This window comes from Strix uralensis, chromosome 9 (assembly GCF_047716275.1).
Source record: "Strix uralensis isolate ZFMK-TIS-50842 chromosome 9, bStrUra1, whole genome shotgun sequence".
Taxonomy (NCBI): domain Eukaryota; kingdom Metazoa; phylum Chordata; class Aves; order Strigiformes; family Strigidae; genus Strix; species Strix uralensis.
The window spans coordinates 13,641,515-13,663,493 of NC_133980.1; the positions used below are offsets into that span (position 1 = coordinate 13,641,515).

Here is a 21,979-nt window from a genome sequence, read left to right on the forward strand (position 1 = left end):
TCCTGCAGGAAAAAAGGAAGGTTGCAATGGCAATAAGTGCACAGGCAAAATCCAGTGAAACAAAATCTCCCAAACTGGCACCGGCTTGAAAAGTTCAAGATTCCCACATGAGTCCAGGTCATGAGAAGTATCTAGGTCTGGCTTAAATGCAGAATAGAATCATAGAATCATACAATGGTTTGTGTTGGAAGGGACCTTTAAAGGTCACCTAGTCCAGCCCCACTACAATGAGCAGGGGCATCTTCAACTAGATCAGGTTGCTCAAAGCCTCGCCCAACCTGACCTTGAATATTTCCAGGGATGGGGCATCTACAGCCTCCCTGAGCAACCTGTTCCACTGTTACAGAGCTCCACATCTGAGCTGGGATTGTTGTTGGTGTTGCTCTGAAGACCCATGACTGCTACATTTTTCCCTTCCCAGTGACATTCCTGCATTGAACTAGGTCCTCAATGCATCAGAGACCAACAGAGTAACCAAAGGGCCTGGGATCTACACCAGCACATTTTACAGGTGTTTAGTGCTAAGGCATGAACCAATGTGCATGAATAAACCTGTGTGCATGAGAGCTTCTGTGTGTCCCTTAGCCATGCTCAAAACATCTGCCCTGAAGAACCAGTTTTGATTCTTTTTTTAATCCATACTTTGCCAAAACCTGCAATGGTACCTGTTTTCCTTGCAAGTCCAGGACTTCAGTTACCTGCATGCCACTTCTGCACAATCCCATTTCTCTTCAGCCAGGCATGACAAAAGCTTTAACTGTGCAGGGCGGATTGGCTGCAGCAGCTCCAGTGAGCACTCTCACCCTCCTCCCGTCCCTGTTGCAGGTGAGTGTTGCTCCTGTGGCCATCACTGACGGATAGTATCTGCAGAAGTGAAAAGTTTCTGCTGTTCATGGCCACTGGAAGAGGGTGGTGGTGACCTGGGACACTGACGCTCTACCTCTACCCCAGCTTTAAGAACACGAGCTGGGCATTGTTTTTCTCACCCCCCTAGATGTGCTGATCACCTGCTGGCATGAGGTTTTTCCTCCAGTATGTGGGCTGTTTTTTTGCTTTTTTCTCTACTGGATTTTTGATAGCATCTACCTGGACAGACTGTTGGATGGTGAATGCTGATGATTCCCTGGAGGTAAGATCAGGGTGAGGAGAGCCTGATCTCCAAAGCAAAGGTGTCCTAGAGAGAGTTTAGTTCCCGGTATCATTGCTCCACTCTCATGTACTTTTTCCGTGTTGTGCTTGATGAAAGTGTATGAAAATGAAATAGTGACTCTGGCAAGAGCAGGTGAAAAGTGTTATTTTGTGTAATTCTCTCATCCAGACTTCATTATCCAGACTCTGCTCTTGCTTAGTAAGTTCAGGAAAGGTCTACAGGCTCTAGGTTTAAATGTGCATGAACTGAAGTGGTGTTGTCCTGTATCTCCAGCCTGCATGGATATTTTGGAGATGTTTCTAATTCTATAGATCAGACTTCTTGGTGGAAAAGTCCAGCATGTACACCTGTGCTCTTCAAGTCTTTTTCTTAACAGCCATTGAGCTATAGGGCTAGCAGAAATTTATGGGGAGGATGGGGACTAGCATCAGATCTAGCACTCAAAAATATCTTCTTGAACTTGTGCAAACATTAGCTCTCTCACGTTAGAGAAAGGTATTGGCAAAATTATGTTGCAAACAGCAAGGTAGCAGAATGCCACACACATGCAAACTGTACCCCAGAGATTCCAGACCCCGAACCGTCGCCGTTTCTCCAGCACTCAGTACTGCAAGTTTGTATTTTCTTCCCAGAGCAGCCAGCACTTTCTGTACATTTAAGGGTCGCTGGTCCACAGCGTGGGAATCTGCTCTCTGGTAAACTGGACACTTTATGCAGTGAAGGTGAAACACCTTCCAAGACAGAGAGTTTGGCTGAATATATCAGGAGGAAACTTTCTATCTGCTATCCAGCATGGGAAGCCAGAAGAGCTTCTCTGCACTCAGTGACTGCAATGCAACGCTTAGCTACATAGCATGAAGGGATGAATTAGCCGAGAAGGCTAAAAGTGATTAAAATAAAACTACCTTTTTTTCTCTATGCCACAAGAAATCCCATCAATCTTACTGCCAGTGCCACCCTGGGAGGTGGTTGTAGATGTTGAGGTGGTCATAGATCCAATGCAATGAGGTTGCTGTTGGTCACAAGTGAGACACTTTTCAGGGAAAACAGTGTGCTGTTTCAGGGAAAACTGATGCTGGCAGGGATATCACTTCATTTATCGTCTTAATTTAGGAGATATTTTAGATTCATTTCAGGAAGCTGTGAATTGCCTGGAGTCAGCTGAAGATATCAGTATACTCAGAAAAGCCAAACAGATCCCAGATTGTGCCATCATTTTCAAGAAAAACAGAAGAGGGAAACCCAACTCCTGAGCAGGGTGAGTCCGGGAAAGATCCAGTCCGTTACCCCGAGGCTGTGTAACCTTGTCTTCTTGGCACAAAGGCACCTGCGCTGGGCTGTCACAAAGTGCTCCATTAACACCCACTTTGGTTATTAGCAGCCTCTACTCTCACATTCCTGCTCTGAGTGTGAATACTAAATAATAGAGAAAAAGGCCCCCAGCCTTAATACCTGACCGACTGATCTCCTTAATGGCCCTAATGACTCACTGCCTCTCTAAATAGGGGAATGCAGGCAAACCATCCACGGCCAGAAGGGTGTGGAGTCCACAGTGACTCCTGTTTTCAGCTGGAAAAAGGCTAATTCAGGCAACTTTGACTTCAGGAGAAAGGAACTCCAATCCTCCAGCCTAGAAAGTCGCCTGGCTGTGACCCTGGCCCCCAGCAGCTGGGGAGGATGGAGCCCTCGCTGTGGTCGCGCTGCAGAGGAGCAGCCCTGCAGAAGGGCCGGGGCGCGCCGGGAGCAGCCGCCGCTGGGGGGCTGCGGGGGCCCCACCACGCTCCGCACAGCCCCCCGCCTCCCCTTCAGAAACAACCAGGTTTCGGCAACACAGAAAGTGGTTTAAGCTGGTGCGTTCCGTGTGAGCATCAAGACAAGCCTGGGTGAATTTTTGCAGTAGTTTGTGCTGGAAAAACCCCATAATCTGCTTCCCGACAAGCACTGTATTGTGTACACAGTCCCTCCCTGTTGCAGGCGGATTAAAAATATTACCACTACTGTTAAACGCTGCCTGTTTTACTCTCGTGCTGGGCTTGTAATCATTGTATGTTGGCATCTTTTTACAGTGCAGTAAAACACTGTGACTAACATTGCTCACATGTTTGTCTTCTGTGCTTTCCCCAGAAGGGGAAGTGTGTGCTTGTTCTGTCATTTTTTTTTTGTATTAGAATTATTTTAATATTAATTATACATTATGCACAGGATATAATTATATATGTATTAGAGTCGTTATGCAGTTTATGTTTTACATGCATACTTGTGTTAGGGAAAGCAGGTCGTGGCAATGTGTTTCATAATCAAGGTGGGAGATGAGGAGTTTGGCCGTGATGCTTAGCTTCTCAGGGAGTCCTTGGCAGGGCCCAGGGAAGCTGGAGCAGATTTGCTATGGGGGAGAAGAGGTGATAGGGAATTAGTGCTCTCAACATGGTGCAATGGCCTGGCCACGGGATGGAGAAATGCATGCCCCCAGCTGACACCCCAGCCAGCCCTGACGCCTCTCCCGTTTACAGCAGTGAGTTCCCGTGTGCCTGAGGGTTTGTGCTGTCTGGGCAAAGGCCCAAGGGTGGTTTAGGAGCAGATTAGCGACCAGAAGGACAAAAGATTCACAAAGCAGAGGGGAGCAAGGGATGGCCAAGAGGGTTAAGAGGCAGGTAACAAAAACCAGAATAGCTCAGCAGTGGCTTAGGCCAGCCACAGGTTCCCCCTCCGAGGTCTGTTCCCATCACTCCTGCACCAGGCAACGAGACATTTTTTCCTGGCTGTGCATGTGCTGCATAGAGATGAGCTGATCCCTGCTTCTGCCCGTTTTTGGTGCTAGCAGGAGTGGGTGGAAACTGAAACACCCCAAGAAATATAAAACATCTATCAAGTTTTTTCTAGGCTGAGAAGGGGGCTGTTTCACAAGATAGACCATGATCACAACTGTTGCACCTTAAGACCTCTGTTTTGCTTGGAGGCTGACAAAGCCTGGAATCCTATTAGTCTTTATAAATAATTTAGACAAAGATGCTGCTTGTAGGATTTAAAAAACAATACAAATGCAAACAAGTGAGGAAGTAACTGAGTATTAGCTGAATACAGAGTAGTATGAATAAGCCTATGGTGGTTTGGGAAGAACATGAAATGATATACATACAAGTGGAACAAAATGCATTTTAATAAAAATATGCTAATTTCAAGCACAACCTGAAAGGTGGTGAGTTAAGACAGAAGAGGAGCTGCAGCTGGATTAAGAGGGCCATGATAAAAACTTACATCTAATATAACAGGGCAAATTGTTTTACATGACACTGTTATCTTGAAAAACACAAAATCAATGAAACCAGGTTTTTCCAGCACTGATTCTCATTTTTTGTGATATTTTTTGTTAAACCTGCCCCAAAATTCTCAGAAATTGTAAGTAGTTTTCATCTTCATTAAACAAAAAATATAGATTGTTTTAATTGAAACATAAATAGTATCTTTTTTGCCAGTCTGAAGTAACGAATCATTTTTACTCACCTTTTATCCTCAGTACAGTATCACAGAGAGGGTGTACATTGGCTCGGACATGGTATTGTGGAGAAAATGTTACGGTTGGCTACAGACTTCAATATATCCTGAATGAGACTTTATTAAGTGGCTGAGATATGTTATTATCTGCTTTGTTATTTATACAGTGCAAGAAAAATTAATTTATTGTGTCATCCAAACAAGCCCAGTCCCCTTGCCTTCAGTGAAACCCATTCCCTGGGAGAGTTTCTCCTTCCATTAACTGCAGCGGGTGTTGCTGGCAGCAGTGGGGTAGGCTGGAGTCCAAAGCTGCACCGACATTAACTCTGCTCCTTGTATGAGCAATTCCAGGAATGTTTTAGAGGTGCTTGTTGCCATATTTGCATTGGTAATGAAAATACCTCCCATATTAAAGAGATTTATGGAAGGCTGGGCTGGGAATAGTATCTACGGCTTCAGGACAGTGGAGACGATTAGCCATGATGCTACTGCAACGTCTGCCGAGTCTGGATGTCTCAGTGATGAGTGTGGCTCGGGCAAGCGTGGTGCCATAGTCCACAGCGCACTGGGAGCCCCAGGGCCAGGATCAGCACTGGCTGCCTCTCATTTTCCAGCCAGTGTTTATGGCTGAGTCATTTAGGGGCAGCCCTCCACATGCATCTGGAGAGGGGCTCACATCCACACCTCCACTCTGCAGCAAAGCACACCTTAACCACGCCACGGCCACCTCCCACTGCGGGTGTCCAGCTCCTGGTGCAACGCCTGCCTCGCCAGTCACGCTCCCCTCTGAGCTGCTCCTTTTTGGCAGGAGGATGATGTAAGGGGAGCATGGACAGCAAAGTCTCAGGTCATCTGGTCCATAGCCCTGCCCAGCTCAGTCTAGACAAGCATTTGGCAAGGAGTGATCAAACCTGCTCTTGGATCTCTCCTGTCAGCCACCCCCCAGCTCCTCCCAGAAATTTCCTTAAGGATTTTTATCCTTACAAATATGAAGGTTTTTTTCCTAATGTCTAATTCGAATTTCTTTTGCTCTAATTTAAGACCATTAGTAGGGACATAGAAAACATTGTCCTTTTTCTCCATTCTGCCACTCTTTTTATTCTTCAAGCTAAACAACTCCAGTTTGCCATCAATGTAACTGGACCAGGATTTCTGTTGAAGGGCCTAGCTGACCGTCCACTGTGTTGGTGGATATATTCGCTTACAGTCTTCTTTGTCTTCTCAACCCACAGGTGAGTACAAAATGCCGTGGCCTGTGGTGGGAATGTGTCACAAACGTTTTTGATGGGATCCAAACTTGTGATGAGTATGACTCCATCTTCGCCGAGCACCCTGGTATGTAAGAGTCAAAGATGTTTCTACAAGTGGTGGGGACACCTGAGTGTAGACTGAAAGAACATCTATTCTCAGTGACAGATAATTCGGTGCAGAAACATATTCGAGATGTTTCTTTTCTCAGTGGTGTATTACTCCCAGGGGAAGCTGGAGAAAGCTTCACCCCAGAAAAAAATGTTCCTACAGGATCTGACCCCGTTACCCACCCACATTTCCATTCCTTGTGCACTAAAATGATCTGGTTTTGTCCTGCAGTGAAGCTGGTGCTGACCCGAGCCATGATGATCACAGCAGATATCCTGGCAGGGTTTGGATTTCTCTTCCTTGTCCTGGGACTGGACTGCGTGAAATTCCTGCCTGATGAGCCGCTCATCAAGCTGCGCATCTGCCTGGTGTCTGGAGTTATGTTGCTCATTGCAGGTATTCCCCTGCTGCACCCCCATCCTGCAGGGCACCCTTTAGCAAAAGGGGGAAGCTTCAAAGCATTCTCTTATTTTGGAGAGAAGAGTTGGTGATTTTCTAAAGGGTACACATGAGGGAAGGATCTTTATTTGCTTTATTTGTGCAATATATCTTCCTCTGTTCATTGCCTGTCCCTAACAACACTGAGTTTATCCAATTTCATTTCATGGATTGACCAGGTGACTTGGCTCTGAGTTGACTGACTTCCATTTATTGCTGTTTTACTGTGAAGAAGTCAGTGTTGTTGATAAGGCAAAGAGACCTAATTGCTGAAGGACTAAAAAGTCCCAGCATCCTGGTTTGATTCCTAGCTCTGCCACAGATTGTGTGACCTTGGGCAAGTCACTTAGCCTGAAATCTCTGCAGCTGATCTCTAATAAAAGGATAGTAATGCATCTGTCCCTCCTAGGTGATAAATACCTGAGTGACTGTTATGGCCAGTGGGAGAATTTTAAATGCAAAAATAAATGGACAGCCATCTAGGTACCAAGTAATTTCATTTGACTTTATGCCAATATTGAGCATCAACACTGCTTCAGCATAAGCAGATTTAACACATAACTCACCCCAGCCACTGGGAGCACATGTAAAACACTTCAAAAAGTTTTTTTAAAATCCTTCATTCACCTCCTTAAGTTTGTGTAAAAAACACTGTCAAAGTTCTGAAAGTCAAAACAGAATAGTAACTTCACAGCAAGTTGATAAACAAGCTGAGAAGGGAGGAGTTTTCTGCCTTTTACTGCAGAAACCTGAGTGCTGCCAAGCAGTGCTGATTGTGTCTGTGAGTGCCAAGCCACAAAGTACAGCCTCTGCCTGACAGCGCTCCAGCTGATATTAGTAGGAAACAGGGTAAATCCGCCCAAGTCACTGGACTGAGACAGAACAGGGGCCTAAACCTGTCCATCCTAAAATCTGACCCAGCAGACAAAAGGCTGTAGCTCCAGATTTTATACTGGTGATCTCCTTGTGGTCCATCTGGGAGCTCTGTGTGGTACCTCCCTCATGTCCTGCAGGTCTCCCAGGCATTACTGGCTCGGTGTGGTACGCCGTTGATGTCTACGTGGAACGCTCCTCTCTGGTCTTCCACAATGTGTTTCTGGGCATCCAGTACAAGTTTGGCTGGTCGTGCTGGCTCGGCATGGCGGGGTCACTCGGCTGTTTCTTATCCGGGGCCCTGCTTACCTGCTGCATGTATCTCTTCAGAGGTGAGGAACCGTGGCAGGGCTGAAACACAGTTCAGAGATAGATCCATCGCTTGGGGCCTGCTACAGGCACACAGGGTGGGGGAAGTCCTTCAGGGACATTCTTCAGGATGGTTGCTCAACCCCAGTAGCAATATCTTCAGCTGTAAAATGGGAATAGTGTTATTTCAGCAGCTCTAGAAAGAACATCAAGGTGTCCAGATGGGAGCTGAGGTGTAAGTATGACATAAAATGTGTTATTATGTCATATCTTGGAGTGCTGCTTTCTCTGCGTTTCAAGGCTTTGCAGCTGAAAGTCACTCATTAGCAGATCCTGTTTCTCTCCTTGTGCCTCACAGAGACCAGCTCTGGAAGACTCCACTCTGCTTACTCCTTAAGGAAAGGCTATTCCTTAGCTGGGACAATTGTAACAAACGTGCATTTGCCATCCTCTCAAACAGCTACTGCCAAAATGTATGCAGTGGACACAAGAGTGTGAGGAGAAGGTGAGTACTCCAGAAAGCTTTACTTCTATTTGTAGTGGATTGTGCAGAGACCCACGCTCCTGTGGTTGTGATACAGATGCAAAGTTAAATTTCAAGGATATACTGTATGCTACAATGTTTGCACTATGAAAGCTTAAAAAACCCCCTTCCTTCTAGAAAGTAATCTCTGAGGAGATCTTGCTTTAGGGATTCCTGTTGTCTTGAGTGCTGAGGCCACTTGCATAAGCACGAACTGAAATAACCAGCACAAACTCTTGTAGCATTTGGCTCAACACTATCAGCACAAGTGAGATAAATCAGCTGCTCCTGGATCAGACCCCAGTGTTCAGCATGAAGATCCCCAACCTGTAAGATGGATCTGTTCCATGTCTGGCAATGTGTTGACTGAACATACAAAGCAGAAAATACAGGCAAAGAAAAGGACTGATCGTCTGGCCAACATCTGGACCCTGTGCACCCAGCATGCAGTCTGCTCCTCTTAAAGGTAGATGGAGAGCTTCAGCAGAAGATGAAGAGTTGTGTTAAATGTCTGGACCTCTCTTTGGCCCATGAACCTCTGCACTGAGGAAACACTGCATTCTTCCCTGCAAAATGCAGTCCTTCTCAGTAAATGTTCAAATGTACAATACACATGCTCTAGACTCACTGAGATCTGGAAATTTCAAGCTTCTTTCTGCTTAGTAAAAATTTTACCTGGACAAAGACAAAGTGAGTGAACATCCAAGATATGACGTTGTGTGTGACAGTATGTCTATACTGGCTAGAAACTAGCATAAACAATAGTAAAATCTATTGTCCCTTTCTATCAAAAGGTATTTAAATCCAGTTCAGTGCTGCTGTCCCCTGCTGCAATCCAGGCTGCCATAGGCTGGATCAAGTTAGAGCATCAGCCATGCCTTCACTAGGGTGGGTAAAAAAACCTCAGTGTGGTTTAATATGTTCCCTAAGGATGGATGTGAAAATTCTTCCATGTCTTTAACAGTAAGAGGAGCTGAGACAGTTTTCTTAGGGTTGGTAGGAACTGCCCAAATCCGGTCCTTTTTAGCATGGGCACCACATCATATGGTCATGGGCACCAGGGGTTGACAAAAGGCTCTCAGCATGGAGATATACCTGCTCAGGGGCAGTGGAGAAACAACGGTGGAGTCTCAGGACAGTGGTGTGCACAGTGGTAGGCTTCCTCCACTGACCTCTTGGTGGGTAGTCTGGGTGGAGAAATTCCCTTTCTCCCCTCAGGCAATATAAAGGGAAGCCTTATGTTATGATGGCCAGAGGAAGATGGCAGTGGATGGAGTGGACTGTGTCCCAGAGAGCACCTCTGGTAGTCCCTATGATGGAAGATGCGGGGCTGAGTCCTCTCACGGATTATCCTGGAAGCAGCATCTTGTGTGGCAGCACAGAACTGACCAGCAACGTTAAAACATAACCCAATCCTGACATGGCTCCCAATCAAATAACACTCAGGCCCTGGGACAGATGGGACAACAGCAGGTCCATATGGCTTTGCTACGGGCTCAAGCACCTTCACAAGGCTCAGACCATAACGCAACGGTCTCAGCAAGAGCCCTTGTGACAGTGCTGCTGCCCAGGCAAGGGAGGCTTCATGCCTGCAGAGTTCATGCTGCTTCGGTTGGCAGATGTTTATGTTAGCCACATGGAAGGCAACTTATTGCCAACAGCTGAGCTATATTGAACAGATGTAAACACAGTAGGAGAAGTGGCGGAGGCTTTTTTAGAAAGTCCTGAGAGATGAGGAGTACAAGAGTTATGAGCAATGTGATGAATTCACGGATTATACCAAGAATGCAAAAAGAGATCTGGAGGTGATAGGAATTTCTGCCTGTTATTGCAGGAAGCTGCATCCAGAGGGTTTTTTAAAAAAAAAACTTTTTCACAGTCACATCAGGAACACATATGTGCTGTGGGGCCTTCGGGGCAGAAGAGCTGGTGCTGGTATGCTGTACCGGGGCAGGGAAGCTCAGGGGACATTTTTGGTTCTGGTTCCTGGGCTGTGTCCCTGCTTCTCTGCTCCTTCAGGGACATGCCAGGAAGGAGAGGGAGGACGAACCCACTGCAAAGGCAGAGCTGTTCTCAGCGCCTGCTCCAATGCCCGCATCTCTGCTCCTCCCCGGTGAGGCAAATGTTCCCTCAACCTCTCCAAAGGAGGAGAGATGCTGCAATGCTGCAGACTGCCCCAGCCCGACTCACCCAGCGCAGAGACACTCCTCAGGAGGAGGTACTGAGCAGACATCATCACTTGGACCAAAATCCTGAATCAAATCCTTCCCAGACTATGCAGCTAGGACATTAGCTCTTCCCACAAACACTCAGGGACATCCACCAGCCTCTTGTTGCTGTTTTCTAGAGCTTTTTCTGAGGCATGAAGATTATCTCTTGCTTGGAAGACTTATTTCTTGTTTAGCAGAGGCGAAAAAGTCTGGGACCACCTGCTAATGTGCTGTAATTGCAGATCTCGGACCACTGATTTCTCCTGTTCTTTTTCTCCAGTATGCTGTAGTTGAGGAGACTTCTGGGCCTTTGTCCTAATGGTCTTCAGCTTGTTTTAAGGTGGTGGGAGCTGTTTTGTGATTTGCAGCATGTGGGTCACACCAAGCAGTGGCTCAGTGGGCACTTTGGGATTGAATGTCTATGCCCTGGTCAGGGGTGAATATAGAGGACTAGTCTCATTATTCCCTCCAGCCCTGTGCTCCTCCTGGGGGTACACAACTAAGGCAAACACATACGCCAAACACTACCTTAACTCAGGGTCCACCATCCTCAAATACACTTTGCAAACAAATCACAGAGTCACAGAGTCATCTAGGTTGGAAAAAACCTTGAAGATCATCGAGTCCAACAATTAACCTAACACTGACCGTTCTCAGCTACACCCTATCCCTAAGTGCTATGTTGACCTAAATGTACATACAAATATTCTTTGCATACAAAGAATGTTGCATAAACATTTGTGAGCCTTTCTCTTCTTCAGCTATGTAGAATAAGGGTTAATTCTTTAACCATACTTCTGTTCTAGCCACACTCTACGATAGCTTTTGAGGATCTATCTCCTGCACAAGAGGACTAGGTAAAGGTCACATCAACCCTTAGGTTTGCCAAGTTAATGTTTTGTAACCAGTCCAATGCTGCATTGCTTCATTAGTCAAATCCTGCTGACAATCTATCTGATGTTTTGATCAGTTGTTAATATTTAATTGTCAATCCACTGTTTGATTTAATTCTGACTCTGATTTCATGACTTCAGTATTCACTCCTCATTATCTCATTATGATGCCACAATGCAAATCTATTTTAGTTTGGTTGTTTATTCATTAGCAAGGAACGTCCCAGAAAGTACACAGGACTTATTTTTTCTTTCAAAATCACAACCAGTCCCTAAGGCTAAAGATGGTGCAGGTGAGCTCAGATATTAAGGTATTTCCTTAATACCTACCTACATCCCATTCAGCAGCAGCTTGCTAGGAATGACAATAGACCGACTTTGCCTTCCTGATGGCCACTGATGGCTTACCAAGGCTTTTTGCTCAGTTGCAATTTTCAGCTGAGGCCCAACATTTAATCCTTCAGTGTCAACAGCCTTTTAGGCTTATCCAGATTTTCACTAACTTCCAAGGAGTATTTTTGTATGTTTGAGCATCTCAGTCTTGTTGCTTCATTTCCCAGAGTATAGGCAGAGTCAGTGACTTAACTGAGAGTTGGGACTCCCTCGTTTCCTCCCTGCCGTACCTGCCCCATGGTGTATCCTTGAACCTGGGGCTCCCCATTGCCTTCTCCACTGACAGCACACAGCTTGGCGCAGTCTGCCAGGGATCTGGCTGGCTATGGGTTATGGAAAATAGCGAAGTCTTGTAGGTAAGCTCTTTGCTAAGTTGATTTCATGCCCTTACAGATAGGTATTGATTTCCCATTTTGATATACGCAAGTGAGAGATAATAAAACAATGACATCTGCAATAGCTGTCCTTTTCTGCATGCAATATTTTGTCCTCTCACTACCTTGATCAGCCTTGTTCATAAGGGCTCTTAATAACTCTGGCTGTAATTAGGACTCACTGTGACCTTGTGAACTAGACTCTCCTACTGCAGCAGCATGAATATTTCCCAAAATATGGATTTGCCATATTGTGATTATGTTCTGAATTCAGTAGATCTGGACAATTATTTTCAATAGATAGAAATGTTACTTCAGAGTTCTGTTTTCCTTACATACTGTAAGGTCAGTGAGATATAATAAATGCAGTTACCTTTGAGCATCATGTTTCTCTAACCCATGTCCAAGTTTTGCCCAGAAAAGTACTTTGCCAGGTGACCTGCTCTGACTTCTGTGAGGGAAATCACTGCTCTCCTGCAAGGACACAGAAAAGGCAGCAGCACAAACAGGACAAGCCCTTGGGAAAGTGGGGTGTGATTTCCGAGGCTGCCCAGATCTTTGCCGGTAGCTACAGACCTCAGACCCCAGTGCACACCTACAGCAACGGCCCTCCAACAGCTGTAGACTTTATCCCCAGTTTAGACACGTCTACTTACAGTCATTTCATAAACTTTCCAAGAGAGAAAAGTCAAATTCCACCAAGAAAGCCAGGTTCTCTCTCAGCGGGGGCTGGACCCCCACAGTTTGCTCTTCTGCATCTGTTAAATATTGTGGGCAAGCGATTAATGACCGAAATACTCTGTCCAAGCACTGTTACAGGGAGCGGAGAACAATTTTCTCCCGGTAGCTCTTGGGTGCCTGCTGTAAAATGCCTTTGAGCGAGAAAGGAAAGAGCCGGACTTGTGCCATCTAGTGACCCGAAGAGAGAGAGCATCTGGCCTAGGCCCCATCCTCCTCCTCCCTGTGCAAAAGCCTTTAGCCCATAATCCAGAGTCTTCAGATGACAATAAAAAGCAGATTAATGAGCATTTATATTATTTTCACATCTTTAGTGTGCAACCTCTGGCAGCACTGACCGACTCCCTGTTATGAGTCAGCTGCCTTTGGTTTTGCCCTATTTTGCCTGAGAGCCAGTTTATGACTTTATTATTCAGCTCTTGATGTGCAGAGGTGAAAGTCCAGCGATTCGCCTCTCCACGTTCCCTTTGTCTTTCGCTTCCAGATGGTCACCAAGCAATTAGCTCATCTGCACTGCTCCCATTTCCCCCTCTCAAGGCTTACTGACAGCAAGGTGTCCCACAAATACATCTGCATTCTAATGTTTTCTGGGTTTTTCTAGAGCAGTTTGCCATTTCTTCTCAAAGTCAGAAGGAAGTATAAGTCAGAGGATTGAGCGGCAGCCAGAGGGTCACAGCAGAACAAGTGTTTTTCCAAAGTAGACCCCATTCCTAAGGTGATGAATTATAAAGTAATGCCTCATCTTTCCTTAGAACTCTGGAAACGTCAGCAAAACTGCATTAACTGCCCTCATTAAGGGCTGAGTATTTACAAAAGCCTAAGATACCAGGCAAAATATCTGCTTTTGTAAGAATGGGAACAGGGGTCTGGAGAAACCTTGCCCATTTTGCTGAAGTGCCTGGGAGTAAGAGAGCAGGCTGAGAGAAGCAGCTTTTGTAGGCAACAGTAGGTCAACAGAGCCATCCTAAATACATTTTCAGAAGGAAGGAACCCATCCCTTTCTCCATTTTAATGATCAGGAAGCCAAGGACCAAAGCAGCACCCACTGAGCACCCTCTCAGTGTACTCTCCTTCCCCACCCCAAGCCAGCAGCAAGGTGAGTTTATGTTCCCCCTAAGCAACCCTACACAAACTCTTTTCGCAGATGGGTCCTGGTCTTCTGCAGTTTTTGGAAGTGCCTAAGGCTCCTGCTGTGTTGCACAAGCACCACAGCACATAGGTTCTCCCATGCTGGTGACTCCAGCTGGAGCCTAATTTTGTGACAATTTTACTATAAGCTACTTGCTGCAATTTTGGTGGAATAATTTTATTCCTTTTGTGAATAATTAAAGCACCCCAAACATGAAGCTGAATGCACTTGAATGCACACTAGTAGCACAGAAACACAAACCTGTTCCCACGAATGTTTCTGCAGGAGCAGCAGGCTCCTGGGCGCGTTGCTGAAAGCCTCGCTTGCCCTCTGTTGGGTGGCTGGGGAAGGATTTACCGCCTGGGTGATGAGTGCCGCTTACTGGACCTTGTGAAAGAGGGATGCAGAGTGATGGAGGCACTGAAACCAGAGCAGTCCTTGCTTGTTAACCTCTCCAGCCATCTGATTAGAAGGTGACATTCAATGAAATTAAAGGCAGCAATTTATTTAGAGCTAAGCAATTAATAAGCGGGAGACAGTAATGTTTTATGCAGCATATAATGCAGACAACCTGTGGAGTTCACTTCCACGAAAGGGTCACTGAAGCAAATGCAGTGGGTAGGTGGGAAGGAAGTGATGGCTGATTTAATACCCACTAGCAGACTATGCAAGCTGAAGTGACAAACATAATCAAATCTCATGCTTCAGGGCATAAATTGAAGGGGCTGAGTAGCGGAAGCAGTTATGTATATAAAAGGTCTGATCCTGAGAGGTGCTGGTTACTTGCAATTCTTACTAAGTTAAGTGAGCAAAAGGATACTCAGGAATTGCTCAACTTCTCCGCTGGCTGAGTCCGTACTTGCTAATTTTCCTTATTAATAAACTCTGTAATATTTTAGCCTGCTGGCACAAACATTCATTTTGCTACAGTAACATTTATTTCCTTTCACACAAGAGTCAAACATTAAAGCTGCTTCTAAAATAAGATTTTATGGAGATAATTTGTGGTGTTGCTGGCAGAGAATTTGTCTCTCAAAATGTGCTATAATTCTTTATCTAGCGAAGGTACTTATATAGCCTCATTATGGGAATATGCGAGCACTTCATAACCTTTAGTGGATTTATCTTCCCTGTTTCCTTCCTGAGCAGGGGAACTGGTACTAACCCCTCTCTACAGGTGGGGAGCTGCTCCATGAGGCAGGCTGTGGGCTTCCATTAATCTTTTGGTGTACCTAGGATGGACCCAGCTGCCCGCTTTGACTCTGAGCTCGTGGCTCCCCAGGCACGCAATGGATGGTACTGAGTGTGACATTTACCTTCTGCACCAAGGGGGGTCTGACTGCAGCCCCCAGCCCTTGCCATTGAGAGAGCAGAGGTAGAAAGGTCAGGCAGGCTGAATCCAGCCTTCAGTGACCTGCCCATGACAAACAAAGGAAATCTTTGCTTTCATCTGGAATTCAGCTAAGGGGGAAATTCGGCATCTTTCCTCTGTAATTTGAGAAGTAGGCAGGCTAATACCTCCTAGGAATGGCTTAGGTAGAGCTGATCCTGCTTGAGTATAAGGGAGTCTTCTTGAAGCCTCTTCCCATCCTGTCTGCAGTGGTCACCTAAAATAAAATGGCTTTCCTTATCCTAATAAATTTCTGTAGCTAAGCACCAAATACCTAACCCCATAATTCATGTCTGTGGGGAACTGCCATGTGGGTCTTGGCCCATTCAAAGCCTGTAGGTCTGCAATGCTAGAGCAAGAGTAGCTGGGGACAATCACCATGCAATTAAGAACAGCTCAAATGAGCAAACTCCCTTTTTTTGTGCTCTGTAACCAGCTCTTGCCACTGCTACTGCCCTCTTAATCCCCATCTCTTCTTTTCCCTCCCCGGCCATAAATTTTCTGCCTTTTGCACTAGACAAATCTGATATGATGTGCTAAATATTTTAAATGTGGCAAACGATCCTTCATCGCAGAGTGGCATGATTGCATTACGATGTATTAGAACAACATGACTTTGCCAGAGGGTGTTTGTTGGCACTGTGCCAAGTGAAGGAGGCAGCCCAAGTTTGAGAAGTAACTATCAAGTCATTAATCAACATTCAGTCCTAAAACACACGGGGTTGCACCAGCTTGAGCAGCCTTAGAGAGATAAATCTGGAGGCTGAGACAGAAACCCTGAATACAGACAGACCTTTGAGGGAGCTTCTCAAAATCCAGAGCCCTATCAAAATGTCAAGCTGAGCTCCTGTGATGGATTCAATACATGCTTTTGGCATTTATTCTGTTGCATTTTGTCTCCCCTTTTAGATTCAGATGAAATATGTACTGCTTTTCAGTCTCTCGGCCAACCTGTAGAAAGGGCTGATTTGATCTCACACTACTGTAGCATAATGGAAGATCTCCGATGAACCAAATGGGATCACAGAAAGCCAACACGTGGTGTCTAGAGCTTGTTTTCCTTCATAATATCATCATAGGAGGGAGGCAATTCAGTTTCCCCAAGGCTGAACTGTGGGGCAGGAGAAGAGGACATCTCTGCACTCATGCAGGGGCTCGGAGATCCAGAGAATGGGCACTGAGGCACTTCACTTGCTGGAAAAAAACAAAACTGTAACTGTAAAACAGACAGACATGAAGAGCGAGCGTGGGGGTGAGAGGGGTGAGCCTGGGAGGAGCTGCCAAACCACTTGGAAACAAGAAAGACATGGATGTAATTTCTGAAGCATGGCATCACAAAGCTCTCACCACAAACTCCAGATACAAGAAGTGAGAACAGAGGAATTTGGGTGGGTTTGGGGTGGGTTCCCCCTGTGGAGACACTGTTCATGACCACCCAGAAAGCAGACAATACCTCCTCTGGGAAGGGCTTAGTCTAATGACAGAATTAGCTTCATTCTTCTTGGAGGGTCTGTTGCCTGGCCCAGCCTGCTGACATTGCTGGCAATACTCCAGGTCAGTGCTGGGTGCTACACATAGCCATTGTAGCCCAGTCCTCAAAAGTCTGGGTGCTCCTGGGGGGATGCTGAGGGTGGCTAGCTACCACGATGAACAGCACCCACCAAGACAACTTTCTGACATACTCCAGGGTGTATCAGCCAGTTGAGTTCCCTGCTGGGGTGGCTAAAGTAGACTGGCGTGGTCTTCCCTGAGTGATAAATGCAGGTCATGTGTTGGAACGGGCTGCTTGACCCCAGGCAGTGCCTATGGCTGCATGTCAGGCTACTGAGTGCTCCAGCACTGAGGAGAAGGTCCCACACCCCTCCAGTGTTAGTGTGGTCAAGACCCAACTGGGCACCTTTGGGACACATGAACTCGCGGGGACAGCACTGAGTTCAGCTGAAGGTACAACTGGGGAAAAGTGGGTGTGGCTTGCTTAAGCCCTCCAGTCCATAGTCCATCCCCTCAAGGTGCCCAAGATGAGCACCCCAGTGTTCACCAGAAACACAGCACCCACCTGAAGTCTGGCTCCCACTCAAGCCTGGCTGCTTCTTACTGGGCTATGAATGGGCCATGGGAGGGCTGCCGGGGCCAGCAGGACCTTGCAGCAGGTAGGGAGAGAACTAACCACAAAAGGCATCTGAGCTGCTGAGCGCGAAGACGGCCAGGGTGCGTTGGTGGGGGAGGCAGCTCCGCCGTTTCAGCCAGCACTGCAGGCAGCAGCAGATCCCACAGGACAGGAGCAAGGCCAGGAAAAACAACATCAGGAACCTGCGGCAGAGGCAGCAGGGGAGGAACAGTACCATCACCATCTGCAGGCAGCACCGACAGATGGCTGCATGTCTTCAAATTAACATATTCATTAACATCTTTTGCAAATAGCTGTTAAATGTTGCGGTTTCCCCATCAGTGTACTGGACATGATCAAAGTCCCTGGAAACCAATGTCTCGGTGCTGAGTGCTCAGCACTGAGTGCTGGCTGGAAATTCAAACATTTCTCCCCGAAATCATTCATCGGTTTTGCCCAGCTCAGTTGTCAGCGTACAGTGAGGAGGATATGGATAAATGATTCCCATTAGTCAGTAAAGACAGAACACAGGGACAGCCCAGGAGCAATGCTCTCTAGCTATCAGTCTCTCTTAATGTCTTTCTCTCCATATATCCATCAAAGAATATTATTTGCCAGTTTTTCCCTCTAAGACAGATCTGAAACTTACCACACATACCAGCTGCTAAAGTTTTCATCGTTCTGCCTGATGCACCTAACAAGGGAAAAATAAAAGGGACTTTCAGTCCCGCGTGAGGGGACCATAGCATCTCCAACGCATGTCTACCAACACAAAGAAAAGCATCATCGGTAAGTAGAGGATTGAGAAGTTTTCCTCCATCAAGGGAACCCTATTAAAAGTTTCTCTATGTAGATGGGAGCCGATGCAGATGATGTAGGAAGCAGTGTGCAACTGGTTTGCCTTCCAACATTGGCACCTGCCACGTGTGTTTTTGCTGAAAACCCAAAGGGTTTCCAGCCTCCCTTTCCTCTTTTGGATGAAAAACTAAAAGGCCCTTTCCTGGAAGCCCTCGTTCCTCTGCCATGCCAGCATGCCGGGTAGGAGCACAGCATCCCCGGCAGAGCCCAGGGTAGGAGCAGCCACGGGTGAGAAAACAGAGAGCCACACTCACCTCTCGCCAAGCTCACAGTCCGACTCAGAGTCTGCTAACTGAAAACACACATGTAAATCAGAGAGGGCAGATATTTGTTGTTTTTTTATAATTTACCAGTCTAATTACTGATCTTAGAGCAGGAGGTCCGAGAGGAAGAGCCATACAGGTGCTAGCTCCTGTGGGGATGAAAACCAAACCTCTCCCTAGAGACCACGGGGCTGAGCTCTCGCCTCTGTGTGTCTCTGGTCTGAGCTAACCTATATTGAAACCAGTGGATAACCTCACAGAGAGCTCGACAAATTCAATAGTTTGCAGATGAAAACTAGTCCAAGGGGAAAGCATTTCTTTTGGTGTGAAAGAGAGAAGGACAAAATCAAGGAGACACAAGCAGGTGTCAGAGACATGTTTACAGAACTGGGATTTGCTATTCAGAAATGTCTGTTGAAACTGTCCCGTGACCAAATTCTTGATCTGTAGATCATTTTCCAGTATCTAATTGTGAATGTAGCTGTAAATTGGAGCTGATTTGACCAGACGTGTGCTCTAGCCAGCATTTTCTTTTTTTCAGATAGTAGAGTGCATCATTTCCAGAGTCAGGTTTCAGGCATTGCAAATATGTGAACCTGAAACTTGTTTTTCAGGTATATTTTCTACTCTCTGCTCAAGCAAGTTTATTTTTGCAAGCCTTGTTGATCTTAACCTCAGTTTCAGATTATTCGGGGAAAAAGTAACTGGGGTGGTTCATCACTATGACTGAATCAAATTCAGTAAATTTTTGGCTGACTTGTGTTATAACACTTGCCCAACTTTGCTACAGAAAACTTCAGATCAGGATAGAATTGCAATAACACTGGTAAGCAGAATGAGCAAGGTGGAAGAATTTAGATTTATTTCTTGGAGAAGACTATTAGAATGTAATATGTAAATCATTACTTTACTTTGGATTTCCTTCTGCATATATCTAAAACACGTAGAGATTTCTGACTTTCTTTGAGCTAAACGGGAAAGCTCTGTCTGTATTAGAAATCTGTATCGAATATGTGTAATTGAGAGATCTCATATTACATCTCTAATTAACAGGACTTCCTTGTAAGGATTTTGTTGTGCAAAGCTTATGTGACTGTAAACAGCAAGAAATCACCCCACAAATCTCTATAACGTGTCTGATCCTGTGCACACACTGCCTTTTGGTCCCTAGTTTTGCCAGAGGTCTTTAGGTACAGTAAGTCTTTCATATAAAACATTTCATTATCTATGAAATTTCATGAGCGGTTGAAACCCAAGTGAGGAATAAAGAAAAAGACAGAAGCTTCAACTCTTACAGACGTGTCCTTTAAAAACTTAGTTAATTTGCCATGTCACACATGCACCCTGGTGCAGAATATTTTAATTTTTTTTGCACTTCAACTGATTACTAGAACAACAGGTCAAAACCAGACAGCTGTTTGCTATGATTACATGTACCCTGAGTATTCTTCATGGCTGAATGACAACCTCCGGACTCTCTTTTATCATCCTTCAAACTATCTCAGCAGAGCTACCTTAGCGTAGCTAAACTGCAGCAAAGTGCATCTGCTCTGAGGCAGTAATCTATCAATGCAGCCAAACACCCACTCATGCTACTGAAGACCCATGCTCTTCCATTTCAATAGCCATAGACAGAATAAAGGATTAAGGCTGTCATGTTTTCTCTGCATTAATCGGAATTTTTGTGAACATTAAATCCTCCCCAAATCATCAGGTCCTTAAAAAAACTCTTCCCAAAAAAATAAAAAGGTTGATGACTAAATTCTATAAAAGTTGAAATCTTCCCCCCAAGAAATCCCTAAAATCCGCCTGGTCCCAGTGAAGGGTTTGGTTACCTGGAAGAAGGTTAAACACAGAACTCCCGTTCCTGTGATCCATGAAGTGAAACACAAAGCTCCAGGTCTCTGCATCACTAGCAGGTGAAACATGGGAAGAGCTTTGTTTGCAGCAGTGTTTTACCCTCTGTAATTTGGATCTTTTAAAACTTCTTTGCACATTGTGCCTCCAGCCAGAGAACATGCTACCCAATGGCTTCCTGCGCTTCAGAAATTACCGCTAGCCAGGGAATGAATTTGGGTTTGCATGGACACACTCAAACAGCTGCTAGAAGTTAAAGGAACACTAGTTTAAGGTCAGCACCTTGCAGTTGTTTCAGTATTTTCATAGCTGTTCACAAATTCCTGCTGCTGAAGCTTAGTTCCACATTAACCCACAGCTCTATTTAACAGGACCTGCTACAAGTAAACAATCACTGGAGACTGTATTGTGAGGCCATGCTTTCATCACATGTTGCATTCAGCTGCCATTCTGGCATTACAGAAAAAGCAGAGCTACCTCCAGCCATCTATACACTGTGCCTACCACCTCAAACATGTGCACCAAGGATGAAGGAAACCTTTCCCAGGCTGAGACAACCACCACCAGCACCTCTACTGCTTTTACGCACCTGCCAGGGGTTGCTTTGCTAGGAGAATGCATCTGAAAAAACACACATCCCCAATGGTTCTCATAAGGGATACAAATTTCATTGCACAATGTAAGGACCAGTTTGATCCTAATGGATACATCCAGATGACATAGTTAAACGGGGTGGAAGAGAGTTTGTACCGTAGCTCTGATCACTGCAGAACGGACAATCCCAGTTTGTTCAGCAGTCAGTAATAGATTGTCACTGAAGTTTACAGCCCGTGGCTGAAATGAACCATTAACTACAGTTCTTCCAGATTTAACACAAAGGGTGCTGCCGTGAATATGTTTAGCCGTCACTCTAGAAGTTAAGCATTATGTTGTGATGCCATTACTTCAGTAATGATTGACAAAGTTAAGCTACTCTTGAGATATACCTTTGTGGCTTTGCTTCAACTAAAAGGTCAAGAAGTCTAACCAACTCTGGTACATATACTCAACCCAGGTTTGTAATTTATTGTTAAAGTTTTGCATAAACCCAGTCCAAACCCTGGTGTTCTCAAATGTTTACTTTCAGCTCACTACTAATTAAAGGCAAGCCTCTGAAACGATGACCTCTGAGAAAGCGTCTCTCATAATGGTGCTAAGTACACGTGCTACACAATACAAATGATCTGAACATGCTGGTGTCCTGGTTCAGACCAATCCTTTTCAATTTTGTTCAACAGTAAATTGCCAAACCAATTTCTTAGCTGTTTTCTTAAAAGAAAAGCTCCCGCAATATAAAAATGTGCACAGCCTTGCTGGGAACCTTGTGACTCTTACAATTTCAGGCTTCAAAGAGATCATCCATCAGTGAACTAATTTCAGATTTCTTCTTCTCACAATTACTTTCCTCATGCCAGCACCCAGAGTACTTCCAATATAGAGCTACCGAATGGATCATTCCCAGTATTTCAGGGGGCAGGTACCTCGCTGAGCTCTTGTTACTGAAAAATAACACATAGCATCTGTTCTGGGTATATTTCTAGAAGAAAAGGGGAAGAATTGAATTCTGCCACTGCTCAGCTTCCT

At 45.5% G+C, this 21,979-nt stretch overlaps 2 protein-coding genes across 7 annotated transcripts; one reads left to right on the forward strand and one right to left on the reverse strand.

The window, feature by feature from the left end:
- The first annotated feature begins 870 nt into the window (after positions 1-870).
- On the forward strand, positions 871-16,306 carry CLDN16 (claudin 16). 4 transcript variants are annotated; one of them, XM_074877401.1, is made up of 6 exons: positions 871-1,129; positions 5,875-5,977; positions 6,233-6,397; positions 7,453-7,644; positions 7,980-8,126; positions 16,181-16,306. In XM_074877401.1, the coding sequence occupies exons 1-5, from the start codon at positions 1,016-1,018 to the stop codon at positions 8,117-8,119; spliced, it is 714 nt and encodes a 237-aa protein (XP_074733502.1). In that variant the 5' UTR covers positions 871-1,015; the 3' UTR covers positions 8,120-8,126; positions 16,181-16,306. The 4 variants fall into 4 exon arrangements, with proteins under 4 accessions (XP_074733502.1, XP_074733499.1, XP_074733501.1 ...); XM_074877398.1 differs by lacking the exon at positions 16,181-16,306 and adding an exon at positions 11,161-14,868; XM_074877400.1 differs by lacking the exon at positions 16,181-16,306 and adding an exon at positions 8,283-8,834.
- On the reverse strand, positions 16,122-20,758 carry TMEM207 (transmembrane protein 207). Of its 3 annotated transcripts, none has more exons than XM_074877403.1 (5): positions 20,335-20,758; positions 18,491-18,528; positions 18,037-18,072; positions 17,439-17,581; positions 16,122-16,465 (listed from the first exon to the last, which is right to left on the reverse strand). In XM_074877403.1, exons 1-5 carry the CDS (start codon positions 20,425-20,427, stop codon positions 16,317-16,319), a joined length of 459 nt encoding a protein of 152 aa, XP_074733504.1. In that variant the 5' UTR covers positions 20,428-20,758; the 3' UTR covers positions 16,122-16,316. The 3 variants fall into 3 exon arrangements, with proteins under 3 accessions (XP_074733504.1, XP_074733503.1, XP_074733505.1); XM_074877402.1 differs by having other exon boundaries at positions 18,028-18,072; XM_074877404.1 differs by lacking the exon at positions 18,037-18,072.
- Between the last annotated feature and the right edge of the window lie 1,221 nt (positions 20,759-21,979).

Excerpts from the sequence above, each read along its gene's own strand:
- TMEM207 (XM_074877402.1), bottom strand. The coding sequence starts at position 20,427 with ATGTTTCACCTGCTAGTGATGCAGAGACCTGGAGCTTTGTGTTTCACT. Across the intron at positions 18,073-18,490 it reads GACTGTGAGCTTGGCGAGAG|GTGCATCAGGCAGAACGATG; the intron begins GTGAGTGTGGCT and ends TTCCCTTGTTAG. Across the intron at positions 16,466-17,438 it reads CAGCTCAGATGCCTTTTGTG|CAAGTGAAGTGCCTCAGTGC; the intron begins GTTAGTTCTCTC and ends GTTTTTTTCCAG.
- CLDN16 (XM_074877401.1), top strand. The coding sequence starts at position 1,016 with ATGAGGTTTTTCCTCCAGTATGTGGGCTGTTTTTTTGCTTTTTTCTCT. Across the intron at positions 1,130-5,874 it reads ATGCTGATGATTCCCTGGAG|GTGAGTACAAAATGCCGTGG; the intron begins GTAAGATCAGGG and ends CTCAACCCACAG. Across the intron at positions 7,645-7,979 it reads CTGCATGTATCTCTTCAGAG|AGACCAGCTCTGGAAGACTC; the intron begins GTGAGGAACCGT and ends TGTGCCTCACAG.